Source organism: Patagioenas fasciata, chromosome 15, assembly GCF_037038585.1.
Source record: "Patagioenas fasciata isolate bPatFas1 chromosome 15, bPatFas1.hap1, whole genome shotgun sequence".
Classification (NCBI taxonomy): domain Eukaryota; kingdom Metazoa; phylum Chordata; class Aves; order Columbiformes; family Columbidae; genus Patagioenas; species Patagioenas fasciata.
In genome coordinates, this window is record NC_092534.1 from 9,690,336 (window position 1) to 9,705,199 (window position 14,864).

A 14,864-nucleotide genomic window follows, 5' to 3' on the forward strand; every position below is an offset into this window, starting at 1 on the left:
TGTGGCAGTTTCTGGCATGAAAGTAGTACGTGCATTCCTCAGAACATTCAAAAATCCGAGTCACTGAAGGATAACGGTATGCCTGAGAGCATTTTTGTTGGTGCAGAAGCCTGATCTTGTCTGTGAGGCACTACAAAGGAGGAATTTGGATAAATTCCAGCCTCTGCATGCAGAGGGCTCTGTGCATCTGGGCTGCGAGGAGATGAAGGCTCAGTTCTAAAGCAAAGAAGGCTGCGAGGGAGCTCTAGTAGCTTTCTGGTGTCAATGACCTCTTGTGTTGCCAAAGTGTTTGGAGCCTGGTGGCCCAACTGTTCTGTCTGAGTCTCCTTCCTTCTAGTGTTTGGGGTTTTTTGAGCACTAAGCAGTAAGTGGGATTTTCCAAGACGAGATCGCTTAGCCGGAGTGTTTGCAACCTCCAGAGCATTGCTTTTCCATCATCCAGGCGGTGATTGCTGTCAAATAGCAGTAGGTGTTTATGTACTGGGGCGTAAGGGGCTAGTAGTGATGAATGGTGTGCTTTAGTTAAGATGAAGTACAGGTGCTAAAGTAAGGAAAAGCTCAGTTTTAGCACTGTGATTAAGAGCAATGCAGAGTGATGGAGCAAGGCCAGCGGGTCGGAGTTGTGCTCGCAGCAGAAACTGTCTCTATCAGAAACTTTCCCTGCTCTGTGGGTGAATAATGTCTTCCCTCTTGCTGGTGTGGTTGTGAAGAGGATGCTGTTCTCTTGGCTGCCTCTCACCCGCAGCACGTTCCTGTGAAGTGGAACGCACCAACTGCAATGCAGAGGCTTCAATCCCAATATAAATTCATTTCAATTTCAAAATTTTGAGAAGAAACTGATGAGACTCCTAAGCGCTTATGAGTAGCTCAGTTTTACATGAACCTGCTCGCGGTCAGCTCTGGGTGAGAGCAGTGCGGCTATAGAACCATCCCGTTGCCATGACAGCCTCGGCACTCGCGCTGCAGCCGCGCGCCGGTGCTGCTGGCAGCGGCGCTGAGCTGCGGGGGGGTGTGAGTGACGCTGGGCAGTGCTTGATCTCGCTTGGAAAGCGGCCGAGACCCCGGGCCCCGCTGACACCCTGGTGTCCCCGCTGTCACCTGTCAGTGCCACCTCGTCGCCTGACGTCACACCTTTAGTACCGCCCTTGCCACGCCTCCATTGCGAGGTGCTGGCCAATCAAACGCTGTCTCGGCCGCGTTGCTGGGCAGAAGCCGTGCCGGTGTGGGCGGGCTGAGGGCGGTGCCGATAGCTAATTGGGAAGACAGAGGGCGCCGTGAGGGGGCGGGGCCAGTGGCGGGATGGCGGCGGCTATGGCGAGCGCGGCGGAGCGGGCGGTGCTGGTGAGTCGGGAGGGGCGCGGAGGGTTCGCAGTTGCCGTGGCAACCAGCGAGCGGCAGCGGCCCGGCCCGGCCCGGGGGTGGCGGCCCTACCGGGACCCCCGCGGGCCTGCTCCGGCTGGAGAGCAGCCCCCCCACGGCTGGCCGCGGGCAGCGGTGAGGCCGTTCCCTGCCCCCGGCTCCCCGTGCGGGGCTGAGGCGCTCGGTGGGGGCCGCCCGCTCACGGCTGCGGGGGCAGCTGCTCCGGCGGGTCTGCAGGGTCGTGCCTGGGTGCCCGGCCCCGGGCTCCGCTGCCGTGCTGCCCTCAGGCCCGCGGCCACCCGGCAGGCCCTGGCCTCCTCCAGACTCCCCTTCAGCTGCCGGGGTGTCTCCGCTTTGGTGTGCGGCCCCCGAGCGGGGGTTGCGGTGCCACCGCTCCTTGCCCCGGCTTGGGTGTGTCCGGGGATAGGTCGGTACCGGGAGCCCTGCCTACGGTGAACAGTGACACACGTCGTGTGACCTGGGTTGTTTCACAGTCCGGCACACTGCTCGGTGTCATCCTAGACAGCCCGTGGCTGGCGGGTGTGTCAGAGCGGCCTCGCTGGGCTGGAAGGCCGGGGAGCCACACGGCGGCTGTGGTGTCACACACCTCCAGGGACACGGCTGCGAGGGCGGTGGAAGCGCCTGTCGGGGGAGGGAGTTTGGGGATGCACCCGGGACAGGTGCAAAGCTGCATGTGAAAACCAGAGTTTTCTGCAGTTAGTGTGATTCAGAATAATATGGCTAGCGTTCCACAAAAATACAGATGAGTAGCGCACAGACATGGTGAATGAACTTGACTTAGTATAAAAATCATACCAGGAGGGAAGATAGACTCCTGTCTCTAGAGGGATGAAAGACACTAATGATGATTTGAAGTAGAAACATCAGTGTGACAGCAGTGGGTTGGGGAAGGCACTGAAGGTGTCTGCCTACGTGATTTTTCTTCCTTTGGGAACCTGGAGAACAGCAAGTGTTACACAGAACGGAAGATCAGGGAATCCAATATGTCAACGTGATGCCCAGAAACCCAAAATAGGCTTGAAGGATAATGGAGAATCTTGCCTGGGTTTGTTGTGTGTACCTGCCTGGGGTGAATGGTTATTAAAACAAAACCGTCCTTGTCCTGCTCATTGTTCAGATAACTCCTGCATAAGGTGATGACACATCAGTGAGTAGTTACTTTGTGTTTCTCATGGTGAACTGGAATATTATCTAGTTTTTATTCCAGTGTTCGATGTCTAAATATTCTGCTGCTATCTTTCCACAATGCAGGAAGAAGAATTTAAATGGCTTTTACAAGAAGAGGTCCATGCAGTTTTGAAACAGCTGCAGGATATTTTGAAGGTGAGGTTAATTTACTTCATCTGTTTTTTTTGCGTTGCGGGTTTGTTTGTTCTCTCATGTGAGGAATGGTGGTAGATTTCCCCTGGAGGAAAGAAATTGTGATGGAGGATGCACGGAAAGGTCCATTATGCACATCCAGTGCTGTTCCAAGGGTTTGCCTGCCCTCTGATCTCGAGGACTCACAATAAAGCTGATTTCCCCTGGACTGCTCTGTTCTTGACCCTCTTTGCTGAGAGAGGGCAGCATGGAAGAGGCACCCCTGTCTGCTAGGTATTTGCCTGAGACATTAATATTTTCTGGAGCAGAGAATCTGGATCTGCCTGGAACTCTGTTGTGTTACAGTGGAGATGAGCACAGTGGCCTTTAGTTGACAAGCTCCTACTTGTGCAGTAACGAGTAGCATGCACCCTCTTCATGCAAAACCATCTTTCCCTCGATATACCCACCTCTCCGCTGGTACCTGCCCATTTAGAGGCGTGAAGGGTTCGCCTGAACTGGGTCTGCAGCACTTTCACCAGCCTGAGCGTGAGCTGCCGGGTTCAGCTGTTCCTGGGCAGCCGGGTGGTGAACTGGCCAGAGGGGGTTGTGAGCAGGAGAGTCCCCACTCCCCTGACCCTTGGTTTTCCACAGGCCCAGGCCCTTAACGCTCTGAGGTTTTGGTGGGGGTTAGTGGATGGTGCAAGAGCAGGGGCAGGAATGTGGGAGTGACTGACCCAGAACGTGACTCAGCAGCAGGTGACAATAAGCTGCAGTATCTGTTTTGAAGAATTTGTTGTAGTTTTAAGGGTGACGCATGATTAAAGGACAGTCACCAACCAGTATAACCGGTCAGGAGGGCTGGTTTTCACTCCGGACTTCCCACGTGGGGAAGGGAACAGTGGTGCTTGCGCTGTGCAGCCGGGGCTGCCACTCCTGCCGCAGCGTGGTCACCCTTGGGCAGCACCCACCTCGCCCGCTCCAGGGTGCAGAGCTGGAGCACAGGATTTCCAGTGCCTTCTGCCATCAGCTGCAGGCACTGAGCCTTCTCCTGGGCTGTGCGTCCTGCAGGAGAATGAGGGAAAATCCATGTGCTCCACCAGGTGGGTTGCAGGAGGCTTACACAAAGGCGACTGCTCCAGCATCTGCATTTCTGCTCTTATGTTTGTTCCCGGATTGTGGTGGGCTGGGCCCTGGTGGACGCTCCAGCGCTCACTGTGTCCTCTCTTGCGCAGGAGGCCGCTCACCGGTTCGCCCTGCCTGCCAGCGGCTCGGGAGGAGCCGTCAAGCAGGAGAACTTTGTTCTGGGCACGTCGGGGTAAGTGTTCATGGCGATGCTCCTGTCTGTGCCAGGGGCTGCTCGCTGCTCCCTCCGTGTCTGTGGCAAAGGCCTCCACAGCACCCCTGGAGTCGCATGAGTTTTTTTAAAAGGAGATTTCACTTTCGGGAAAACAAATGGACAAACTCTCACAGCAGGTTAATACAACAGCCTGCAGCCATGTTCCAGGGGCTGCCTTAGCCACACTTGTGCCATTTCCTGCTGACAACTATAATAAAGTCCTTGATTCCTGACCACAGACTGGTGTGTTGCATCAGTGTGCTTCAGTCTTCCCCCACTGTTCATTGTAGATGTGAGCCATCTTGCAGGACCCTTTTGAAGGGTTTGGGGTGAGGGTTTTTTTTCTTAGGGGTAGTGGGATTTGCAGCTTTCAACTCCCATATTAACCAGGTAGAATTCCAATGTCAGTAATTCATCTAACATCTGGTGTTTGTGCCTGCTAGAGAGCTGTTTGTAACAGCAACCAAATTGTTGGTAGGTAACACATAACCTAAGGATGGGATCAGAAATGAACTGGTTTTGGCAGGGCAGTTAGGGGGAAGTGGCTCAAAAAGAATATGACGGCAGCTGCCGCAGGCCAAGAGCTGGGGGTTGAAAGTGTGTGTAGGGTTCACCTGCATCCCCCAGCTGACCCCTCAAGGACGGGAACTTGGCAGCTTTGGGGTTTGGGGAGGAGCAGCGTCAGGCTGGCAGGTGCGGTAGGTACCTCTTGCCTCCTGTGACTTGTGTCACCCAGACCCCCCTTCTCATTCCAGCACGGACCAGGTGAAGGGTGTGTTGACGCTGCAGGGAGATGCTCTGTGTCAAGCTGTGAGTACTTGCCGTGCTTCCTGCTTTGTACAACCGTCAAGGGCTGGGAGTCATCTGTATTGCACTGTGATGACCTCAAGGGAGAGGCCATCCTTATTACGCTTTACCAGTGATCAATAATTATTCTTTGCCAGTCTTCCCTAATAGGCCTTAAAACCTTAACTTTTCAGCAACAGTTGAAATTTGTCAGGATCCAGCATCTAACCCCTTACACGTACACACACACACACACACACTCACTCTGTGGTGAGTGGTGGAGTTGATTTTTCAAGGGAATTCCTTCCCTTTACCACCTTTGTTGTGTAATATTGAATTTCCTTGGGGGCCCTCTGAGATGAGGTCGCGTGTCCTGCCTGGATCCCGGTTCACTAAATCCTTTTCAACTTATCCTTTGTATTAACATCTTCCCATAGGAGACTGATGTTCTGGTCATGCCAGGACTGCTGAAAGTGGCTTGCCAAGGTGTTTTGGGAGGCAGAATGGGGTGGCACTGGCAGTCTCTGTGCTCTGCACATGGGAGTTGCTTGCTCTCACGTGTTTGTTTCTTTCTTCAGGACGTTAATCTGAAAATGCCCAGAAATAACCAGCTCCTGCACTTTGCATTTCGGGAAGACAAGCAATGGAAATTGCAGCAGGTACTGTTAACTTTAGATGCTTACCCCTCTGTAGCATCTGCGCCCTTCGGGCAGTAGCTGTAGCCCCTTGCTCTCCACGAGAGGAGGTTATGTTTGTCCCACACTTGGTCCAGCAGTAAAAGCAAAGGGAGGAAACATGCAATTAAATTCAGTTACGGTGCAGGAGAGAGAGGTGTGTTCTGCTTGTTCCTGAAACACCAGTGAGCTGAAGGCTGTCTGCATAACAGCCATAATCCTTTAAAAGGAGTGCCTAGGATGCCTGTGCAGCACTGGCCTTGTGTCTGCTCGTAAAACCCAGGCTAGCAGGGCAAAGAGCAACTTCAGGGGCTTTGAGTAGCTTCATCTCATTCTGTTACAGAAGCATTTCTTTATGCTGAGAACAAATCTCACTGCATTGTACTCTTGTAGCATAGCTGAGTTCCCTCAGATGAGGAGTTAAAGGGATGTGGCTATCCAGAGCAGTGAATCTTTCCCACCGTTTTGCTGTGAAATACCTGATTTCAGGACCCGATCTAGTGCCTGATCTTGAAAACATAGTTTCCCGTGGTTACTTTGTCATAGCTGAGTAGGTTGGAGAAAGATGTATTCCGTGTGCTTCGCTGTGCTATTGCTCAGAGTCTTCTAGGTAATTGTGCATTTTGTCTTGAGTGCAGTTTCCAACAGCTGCTTTGGCAGCAGAGTGAGAGCTCTACCTGGTAACTTCGTAGAAATCTAGAAAATTGTGTTCTTGAGATGTTAATGCCAAACTTGACTGAGTTTATTTATGACTTGCAAAAAGGCAAGGAAGTTTTTGTGAAAACACTCGGCAGTGCATCCTGTTCTGTGAGTGTTTTGTACTGCTGCCTTGTTCATAGGTTTCTATACCAGTTTTAATGGAAAATGCCTTCCTTTATTTACTTAGAAGAGTTTTGTGTTCTAATGTTCAGTTGTGGAATGTGAGTGCCTAAAGGACTCTGTGCAGAAGCATTTACAGTGATTATGTGGAGATCATTGTCCTGTCTAAATTAAAAATGACCATCTTGAAGTATTGTGAGTTTCTTCCCTGAGTGGTGCCAGTTGGAGATCTGTTTCTCTGTACCAAGTCAAGTCATCAGTAAGAAATTGTGGTATAGACACGCTTCTGAGGGACACAGGTCAGGTCACACAAGTTTTGAGGAACTTTATTAGAAAACAGAGCAAAATCAAGGGGGAATAGGAATGAAGAAAGTCCGTATAATAGCAGGACTGACATTGCTGGGTTGAGTAATGCTGCCAGGAACCACTTGGATTGTTCGAAAGCATCTGGGAGATGTAAAGGCTGGAGGTGGTGATGCTTGGAGGTGCCATAACCTAAGTACCTGCAGACTCTCTCTGCAGTCTGACAGTGGACTTTATCATCTCTTTTCTGTAGCCTCCAGTGCCTTGTACTTCCTAAGAAGTAGGGCTGTTCTGTGATCCCCGTGCTCCACACAAGAAGGAACCAGTGTGCAGATCTATGCCAGGAGGGCCTCTACAAGGCTGAGCTGGGATCTAGGGTTCCTGGGGAGCAGTTTAGATGCATCAAACTACAAATATCCCAAGCTGTGTTATCCATCTCCCAGCAGCCACCTCTCAAACAGGCTTCCCTCCTTTACCTTTTTGATTTTTTACACCCTTGGATTTACTCCTTTGCTTTTTTTTCAATTTTCCTGCTGCCCCTGGAACTAAACACAAATCAGTTTCTCCCAGAGCCACTTTCTTCTTCCTCTGGTTTGTCCTTGCTCCCATGAAAGCACTGGCCTACACTTACCAACCTTGCTTTGATAATTTTCTCCCTGCTGCAAGCAGTCTTGCTTGAGAGGGACTTGAGCTAACCGGTATGGTCAAGTTCCACACAAGCAGCACAATTGCAGCTTCTTGTTGCTGGAGATAATTTCCAACCCCAACAATTATAGTTCAGAAGGACTCTGGAATACTGCCAGAGATGCTCTATTGGAAATCAATGTTTGCTGCTATTGATTTAATTTACGTCATTAGTTTTAGCTCTGATGGTTCCTAAGGAATAAATCATTCTTGCTAGGTGTAATTGCCATATCCCATCAACAGTGAGGATTCCTACCTGAACAGTCGCAGTCAGAGTCCTCCTGGGGTGAGAGTGCCTGATGTCGCTGTTTCTTCATGGTAGCAGCAATATTTTTGTTGACGATCCAGGATGTAGCTATCAGACTGTTTTGCATCTCCAGTCCTTGAGTGAAGAACTTAATCATGTGTCTGGGCAGCAGTGGTAGATTTGTGTTAGTGAGTGTCTGGTACTCAGAGGGAAATGGCCTTAGCATTTGAAAAGTCACTATTTTCTTAGGGCCAATTAAATAGTCAGGGAAACCTCTACCTTCTTGTGTGTATTATAGAGAGCGTTTCTTCAATAGGGCTGCATTTGTACCTTTACAGATCCAGGATGCTAGAAACCATGTTAACCAAGCCATTTACCTGCTTATGAACAGAGATGTAAACTACCAGTTCAAGACAGGCTCCGAGGTTCTCAAGGTGAGAAGAAAGCCCTCTCTACTTGGGTAGGAACGTGCACTATTCTTCCCTCCATTTCTTGTTTAAAACACAGTTAATGCACATTACTGTTTAAGACTCTTACTGGAAACAGATTCCCCAGCTTGTACCCATACGTACCTGTGTCAAGAGTATCTGCGTGACCTTGTATTTTATATGAATCTATACCAGTTTAGCATCAGTAGCAGGGTTGTACAGTCTGGTGAACGGTAATCTGAGCAGTTAGTGCCCTGCTGCACAGCAGTGATATTCTGAGAGCATCTCCCTTGATCTCGTTTGGATGATGTGGTTACACAGCTCGTGCTGTTCCTGGTCAGTCGGTGCTTTTGGGGAGAGAAGAAATGAGGCAGTCATCAGCAAACAAAATATTACAGTTAGTACTTGTTATTTACTGCCTATTTTGAAGGGACTTCTCACTTGCTAGTAGTAGTTGATGCAGTCTGATACAGAGCAGCTGCTGCATGGCAATAAAGCCCAGCCTTCTGCTTGAAAATGCTCTCTGAAGCTACCAGAATCTCAACTTACTCATTAGAATCCATCACAATATCAAACATGAGAAAGCTAAATCTTTTTAGTCTCCACATGGGCAAGGGCTGCTATTAGGAAGAAGCTAGGTAATAAAACTGTTTTCTTTTACTTTTTGGGTGGAAGTAAGGGGGAGAAGTTAGTCATAATATAAACCACCTTAATCTTTGCAGTCATGATCTCTATAACAGATGTGTTGCTTCCCACATATTTTTCTGGAAAAGGAAGTCTGCCTGAATAGAGCCTTTGAACTGTAGTTTCTGGCAGGATTGGATTCGCAACGTGCTGCTTCTTTTCTGTAGTGCCCTAACTCATAGATGGTTATGAACAGGGGAGCCCATTCAGCAGTTGTTGTACCCTTGATGTGGGAATGGGGAGAACTAGAACACAGCTGGTTGTTTTTCCTTAGTGCCAGCTCTTCAGAAGATCTGAGTTTGTCAATGCTTCTGTGGCATCAGTAATTAATCTTATGTTCTCATCTTATTCTTCTAATGAATAGCTGCTCTCTCTTCAGTCCCCGGTATTAAACACTCCTGGTCTGTCTCACAAGTGTCTATGATGGTGGTAACAGTTAAACTGCATTTATGTGGGAGCCACCCCTTCCCAATAAGTCCCTGAGTTTCTGGAAGGGTGGGGGGTGTTGGTGGTGCTGGTGGTTGTTGTTTTAACACTTGCAAAAGGCTGTAGGACTCTACAGCATGCTCTCCAGAGCTGTCCAGGGATCTCCACTCAGCAGCGTACTGTACATTATCTTGTAGCTTATGGACGCTGTGATGTTACAGCTCTCAAGAGCCCGAAATCGGCTTACCACTCCAGCCACTCTGACTCTACCAGAGATCGCCTCCAGTGGCCTCACAGTAAGTATGTGGTGGTCTCGATCTCCACACAGTCTGGCAGGATGCAACATTTAGCACGTTGTGTGGCATCCTGGTTGAAGTGAATTTCTGAAGTGTCCCCTATGGCAGAAATAGAGCTGAAGTAGGTGCAAACCTGGAGCATTTTTGCCTGTTCTGTATTTTCCTATGGGAAAGCAGATGACTGGGGATCTCGTAGAGTGAGTTCTGCTCTCTGCCCAGGAATCTTGGCCAGAGATGATTTGTACCTTTGAACACTGCTCCATCCTCTTTTGTCACCATCCTGTCAACACCATTTGATCAAGTGCAGCAAGAGGAAGAACCATTGCCTGCAAGCTGCCCAGTCTTTTTTTTCTTTCCTAATGTCCCTCTCACTATGGGGTAACTGGAGTATGGCTTAGAAAAATGTAGTGATTTCCCAACTTTAAGAAATAATGTTCCTTTCACTGACAAAGAAACTACTGATTTTCTCAACAGAAAATGTTCACCCCTGCTCTGCCTCCAGATGTCCTCGTGAATTTCTATATTAACCTGAATAAGCTGTGCCTGACTGTCTATCAACTCCATGTGCTGCAGCCCAACACAACCAAGGTGATGCCTGTTATTTCTTGAGCCTTGTTTACTTACCTCTTCCTATGTCCCACTGTGAGGAGGAGATCACACTGCTACATGGTACAATGTTACATGCATAAGATAATGCAGAAATTACTGTAACTGGTGTTAAGTGTCTGTTTAGACCTGCTGCAGACAGAACACTGGTTCTAAATCTGGTTTGGAGCATGACCACTTAGAAGAAAATACCAATGCTCTGGAGAAAGCCAGTAACTCTTGTTGCGCTAGTAGTGCTTTATCTTACAATATAGTTGGATAATTTTGGAAGGGTATAATTGTCTCAATCCAGTTTACATCGAAGTAGCATCTTGGGGTTTCTGAGTGGAGTTTCAATGGATACTTTTCTACTTCACTTGTTTCATTTGGGTCAGCTTAATGTCTTGTAAAAACAGAATTAAGCTTTACGCTTTATGAAATGCAGTCCTTCCATAAGGATATTTTCCTTAAAATCTGTCTTTTATTTTTGTTCTGCATCTTCTCATCTTATTTTTGAGGTGCTCAAATTTGGAGCTAAGTTGGACTGGGACACTGTGGATTTTTTTTCATGAAGGAGCGGGAAGAGATTAAATTACATAGTTTCTATATGAAGGAGGTATTCAGGCAGATACTGTATAGGCATTTCTGGATGTCAGGCTACTGAAAGTGCAAACCTGAAATGTTGTCCTTCTTAGTAGTTTCTTTACTGCATCAAAATCCTGATAGCCTTTTCCTTCTCCTTTAGAACTTCAAGCCTGCTGGAGGGTCCATTCTACACAACCCTGGAGCCATGTTGTAAGTACAGTGACTACAAAAGCTGTGTGACAGGTGTGGGAGCATGCAGAGGATGAGATCCCAATAGTTTTGATTATAACATCTGTTAAGTGGAGGAGCTGGACTGAGTCACTTGCTGTGGCTGTGCCTGTGTACGCACAGGTGCCCATAATAGTGTTTCTTTAATGAGTTGGTCACAAAGGCCCAGAGATGTGGCTTTTCAGGATATGGCCCACCCAAACAGTGCCATGAGTTTGTGTAGAGATGAGAGCTGTCAACCAAAATGAACATCAGGTGACGGCATTGTTACCTGCATTTCCTGCCCTCGTGCCTCTCTGGAAAGTGGTAACATTTCTACCTTAACCTTTGCAGATTTTAGCTTAACTCTAAATCTGGTCAGAGGTAGACTGAGAGTTTACACCCTATAACTTTGCCAGTGCTGTTTTAAGTGTAGTAGAAATCATAATGATCTATTGTGTGAGAATGGAGAACAGTTGAGTGTTGTGTTCTGTGCTGTTGTGTGTGAAGCTGTGCTCTTTTTTCTCCCACTCCAGTGAGTTTGGCAACCAGCGGTATGAAGTCAGCCACGTCCATAAAGTGGAATGTGTCGTCCCATGGTTAAACGATGCCCTTGTCTTCTTCACAGTTTCACTGCAGCTTTGCCAGCAGCTGAAGGACAAGGTAATGGCCTTAGAGAAGGGTCTTTGTTTTTGACGTTGAATTTTGAGAGGACCTCAGGTCTCCTAAAAATCTGATGTGATGTTACTCTGTACAACTTATATATAAACTGAAAACAAGCAATGAGCTAATGCTCTGGAGGCAGGGAGCTGGCTGGCACTGCCTAGGAGACAGCCATCTGGGATAAGTGTAGCAGTGTGGCATATGTGACCAGATGGAATGGAGCAGGTAGACACTTTTGTGTTCTTAGTCATGAGCTGGATGTGAGGACATGCCAGGGTGCTGGAGAGGAGGCATGGAGATATCAGCAAACTAGGTTCCAGTAGACCTGGCTGCCTCTTCAGTGGCAATAGCAGCAAATTTGTCCTTCTGCAGTGCAGTGCTGGAGCGTGTAACACTGTAAAGCTCAATCTTCACACACACATTGTATGTTTTTTCTTCTGTGGCCCAAGGGATACAGGAACTTACCTGCTTTTCTTCTTGCTTTCCAGATATCTGTTTTCTCCAGTTACTGGAACTACAGGCCATATTAATTCTCTGTGGAGTATCCAAGTTCTTACAGTACTTCCAGTGTCTCCCTGTTTGTTTTCAACATGCCAGCTGAGTCCAGGTCAGCCTGGGGAGTGCTGTGATTCACTACCATGTGGCCCTCCGTAGGGTAGGGTCAGCCTATCCAGAGACACAACTTTAGCAGCCGTGTCTGGGACTCCTGCATGAGCAGGGCACCAAGCAACGCTGTGTGGTTGGCAAGAGCTTCCATCTCGCTTTGTTCTCACCTGTGTCATGTGGCTGACGCTTTCCGAGCCTCTCACGAATTACACTAGTGCATTCCAAGGGATGGGAGCAGTGGACTTTCACTAACTGAATTTGAACACAGTGCTGCAACTAACTGCTGGGCTATGGCTGGGGAAAGATGGAGACAGACTAATTTAACACAGCACAAAAAGTGTAGGGCATGTTGCTCCATGTAGTGAAATATGTTGTTGTGATCTGGTCCAGCTGTGGTTATGACTGGCCCTGAGCTTCTCCAGCTCCTATCTGTTCTGTCTATGTCCATGTTATTGATTCCCCTTTGGGGATATTCTTGCTTGCTGCTGTTGAACTTTTTTTTCCCCCTGGCATCAATGTGATTATATATATTTTTCCTAAGCCCTAGTTGGGCCAATTGTTTTTTCCAGGTTTAGTATCTTGTTTTCACTGCCAGCTTTTGGAGCTGACTCGGTACCCTGAGCACAGCTGTGCAGTCTCACATCCTGTCATTAAACCCAAAGTGAGTATCACATTGTTACTACAATTTGCTGTCTATCTATGGATGCTACAGTATGTAACTCATCCCTCTAGCCATTGATAACTGAAATAAAGATCCTCAGACCTGCCGTGCTCCTGCAGGCTGTCAGTGCTGAGAATGAAAGAGTATCAAGGTTTATGTGCTCTCTTACAAGTGAGTGGCTGTTCTTAGTCTTACATGCTGGATTACTGTTTGCCTTACTGGGAGGACAGTAGTGGTCTCTGAGGGCTGAGCTGGGCAGCACTTCAAAGTCTGGGCCTGGTTTGTGTAGCCTCAGCCTAGTGCTTTCTGACACCTGAGTACTACCTGAAGTAGCTCTTGAAGCTTCCCTTGACAGTCATGTTTGGAAGAAGCTGGGTTGGGTTGGTTCCTGTTGCTGGCTGTCAAGGGATGAGGAATCATCACTTGTCTCCTGCGTGGCTCCAGCTCACCCTGTCCAGCCTGTGTTTCTGATGCCTTTTGTCATGGGAGTACCTTACCCAGGACTCTACAGGTGTGCTGGGGTGAAGGCTGCAGGCCCACTGAGGTCCCTACAAAACGTCAGGGTCATTGGAACCTATCTTTAGAGCGTGGTTGGAAAACACAAGGATCTTGGTGTTTTTCAAGTGCTATCCAGAGCACTATGCTCAAAAGGAAGAGATCACAGAACAGTTGGGGACTTTTGTGGTCCATCTCATCCAATTCCTCTGCTCAAGCAGGGCCACCCAAAGCTGGTCTCCCAAGACCGTGTCCAGACGGCTTTTGAACAGCTCCAAGGATGGAGACTGGAGATAGGTGTTTTTATTATTTTTTTTTATCTGTACAGACCTGTGCTCTGGGCGTGTGCTGCCTGCCTTGTCTGTGACCTCTCCGTCTCTTGGTGAGGTGCCTGGGATCCGGAGCGGGTTAGTGCCAGCCTTGTTACTGCTGCAGCCTCCTTCTCTGAGGACTTGACACTTGGTGCTGTGCTTGGTCTAACGCATGCTAATGCTGCAGGTTGGAGGCACTAGCAGAGCCTACAAATGAGTATCGGGCTCTGACCGATGAATGTGTTTGTTAGTAATGAAAGGTGGCAGGTAGAGAGGCCTGGATGGGCTGATGCAACAACAGACTCATTACTGATTCCAGTCAATTAGCCCTGTGACTGGCTGTGGTCATGACCCTGGGTATGCATTTACCAACCCTTGCTCTGTTCCAGACCGTTCTCTGTTTGGAAAGCGATTGCACATCTGTGGGACTGCTCGCCATTAACAACTTCTCAGATTAAAGTAATTTTATAGTTAATAACCTCTCTGGAGCTGTCTCTGCTCTTCTTTAACCCTTCCTGTGTGTGGAGGAGGCTTCTTTTTTAATTCACACTAGTGCGTTCAGTCCAATCAATGTAGCCACATCCTCTCCAACTCGGCGTCCTGCTGAAAGGGATATAACCTGCAACCCAGTGTGGGTTGTTTTCTTCTGATGAAAATAATCTTCAGTTCTGGAGGGCAAGGAGCATGCAAAATGGAATACCTGTGTGGTGCACAGTGGCTGCGCTGTGAGGACTGCTGGGTGGCAGCGGTAGCTGCTGCAGGACACTGCCGAGGTCGCTGGAACGGAACAGCGTAACAGCAAGGTAGGTGGGATTGAACAGGAGAGGCTGGCTCAGAACCCCACGCTGGTACCCCATGATTTGAAAGGTAAAACAAGGGTCCATCCATGAAAAGACTTAACAGTCTTATCTTTTCCCCACTAAACCTCCGAGTGGAGAAGAAATGTAACAAGGCCCCAAGGGCTCTGCTTTTACAGCCCGATGAGGCTGGTGTGTGTGATTTTTGGACTCTCTGCAGTACTGCCAGGGCTTTTGATTGGTATGTGCACTGATGAGTGCTGCTGTGAGACTTGAGCAGAATAAAATAATCAGACTGTCTGCCTTTTCCTGGGCTGGGTTGTTATCCTCTCTTTTTTGCTTCCTTTGGGGAAGCTGTAGTTCTCCTGAGCAAAACCTTTCCTGTTGGCCCTTTTTCCCAGGGAATTTCTACCTAAATTTTCAGGGATAGAGGTCTGCTGCTTAGATCCACCAGCTGCCGGCTTTTGGTGGGTCTGAAAGTTGTGTTGCTGCCGCCTGGATGCTGCTGGTTCTGGAACCACAGAAGTCACTGATCCGTGGGCCTCTGCTCAGAGCTTCTACACGCCCTCTGAAAAGGAATTAGAGTTGC

The 14,864-nt window shown here is 48.6% G+C and overlaps 1 protein-coding gene across 4 annotated transcripts; it reads left to right on the forward strand.

Annotated features, from left to right (window-relative positions):
• The first annotated feature begins 1,241 nt into the window (after positions 1 to 1,241).
• On the forward strand, positions 1,242 to 12,818 carry ROGDI (rogdi atypical leucine zipper). Of its 4 annotated transcripts, XM_065851131.2 has the most exons (11): positions 1,242 to 1,341; positions 2,632 to 2,703; positions 3,915 to 3,997; positions 4,774 to 4,828; positions 5,383 to 5,463; positions 7,870 to 7,965; positions 9,267 to 9,365; positions 9,840 to 9,953; positions 10,696 to 10,745; positions 11,279 to 11,405; positions 11,894 to 12,818. In XM_065851131.2, the coding sequence occupies exons 1-11, from the start codon at positions 1,300 to 1,302 to the stop codon at positions 11,933 to 11,935; spliced, it is 861 nt and encodes a 286-aa protein (XP_065707203.2). In that variant the 5' UTR covers positions 1,242 to 1,299; the 3' UTR covers positions 11,936 to 12,818. The 4 variants fall into 4 exon arrangements, with proteins under 4 accessions (XP_065707203.2, XP_071671441.1, XP_071671442.1 ...); XM_071815340.1 differs by lacking the exon at positions 7,870 to 7,965; XM_071815341.1 differs by lacking the exon at positions 4,774 to 4,828 and having other exon boundaries at positions 1,243 to 1,341.
• The last annotated feature ends 2,046 nt before the right edge of the window (positions 12,819 to 14,864 follow it).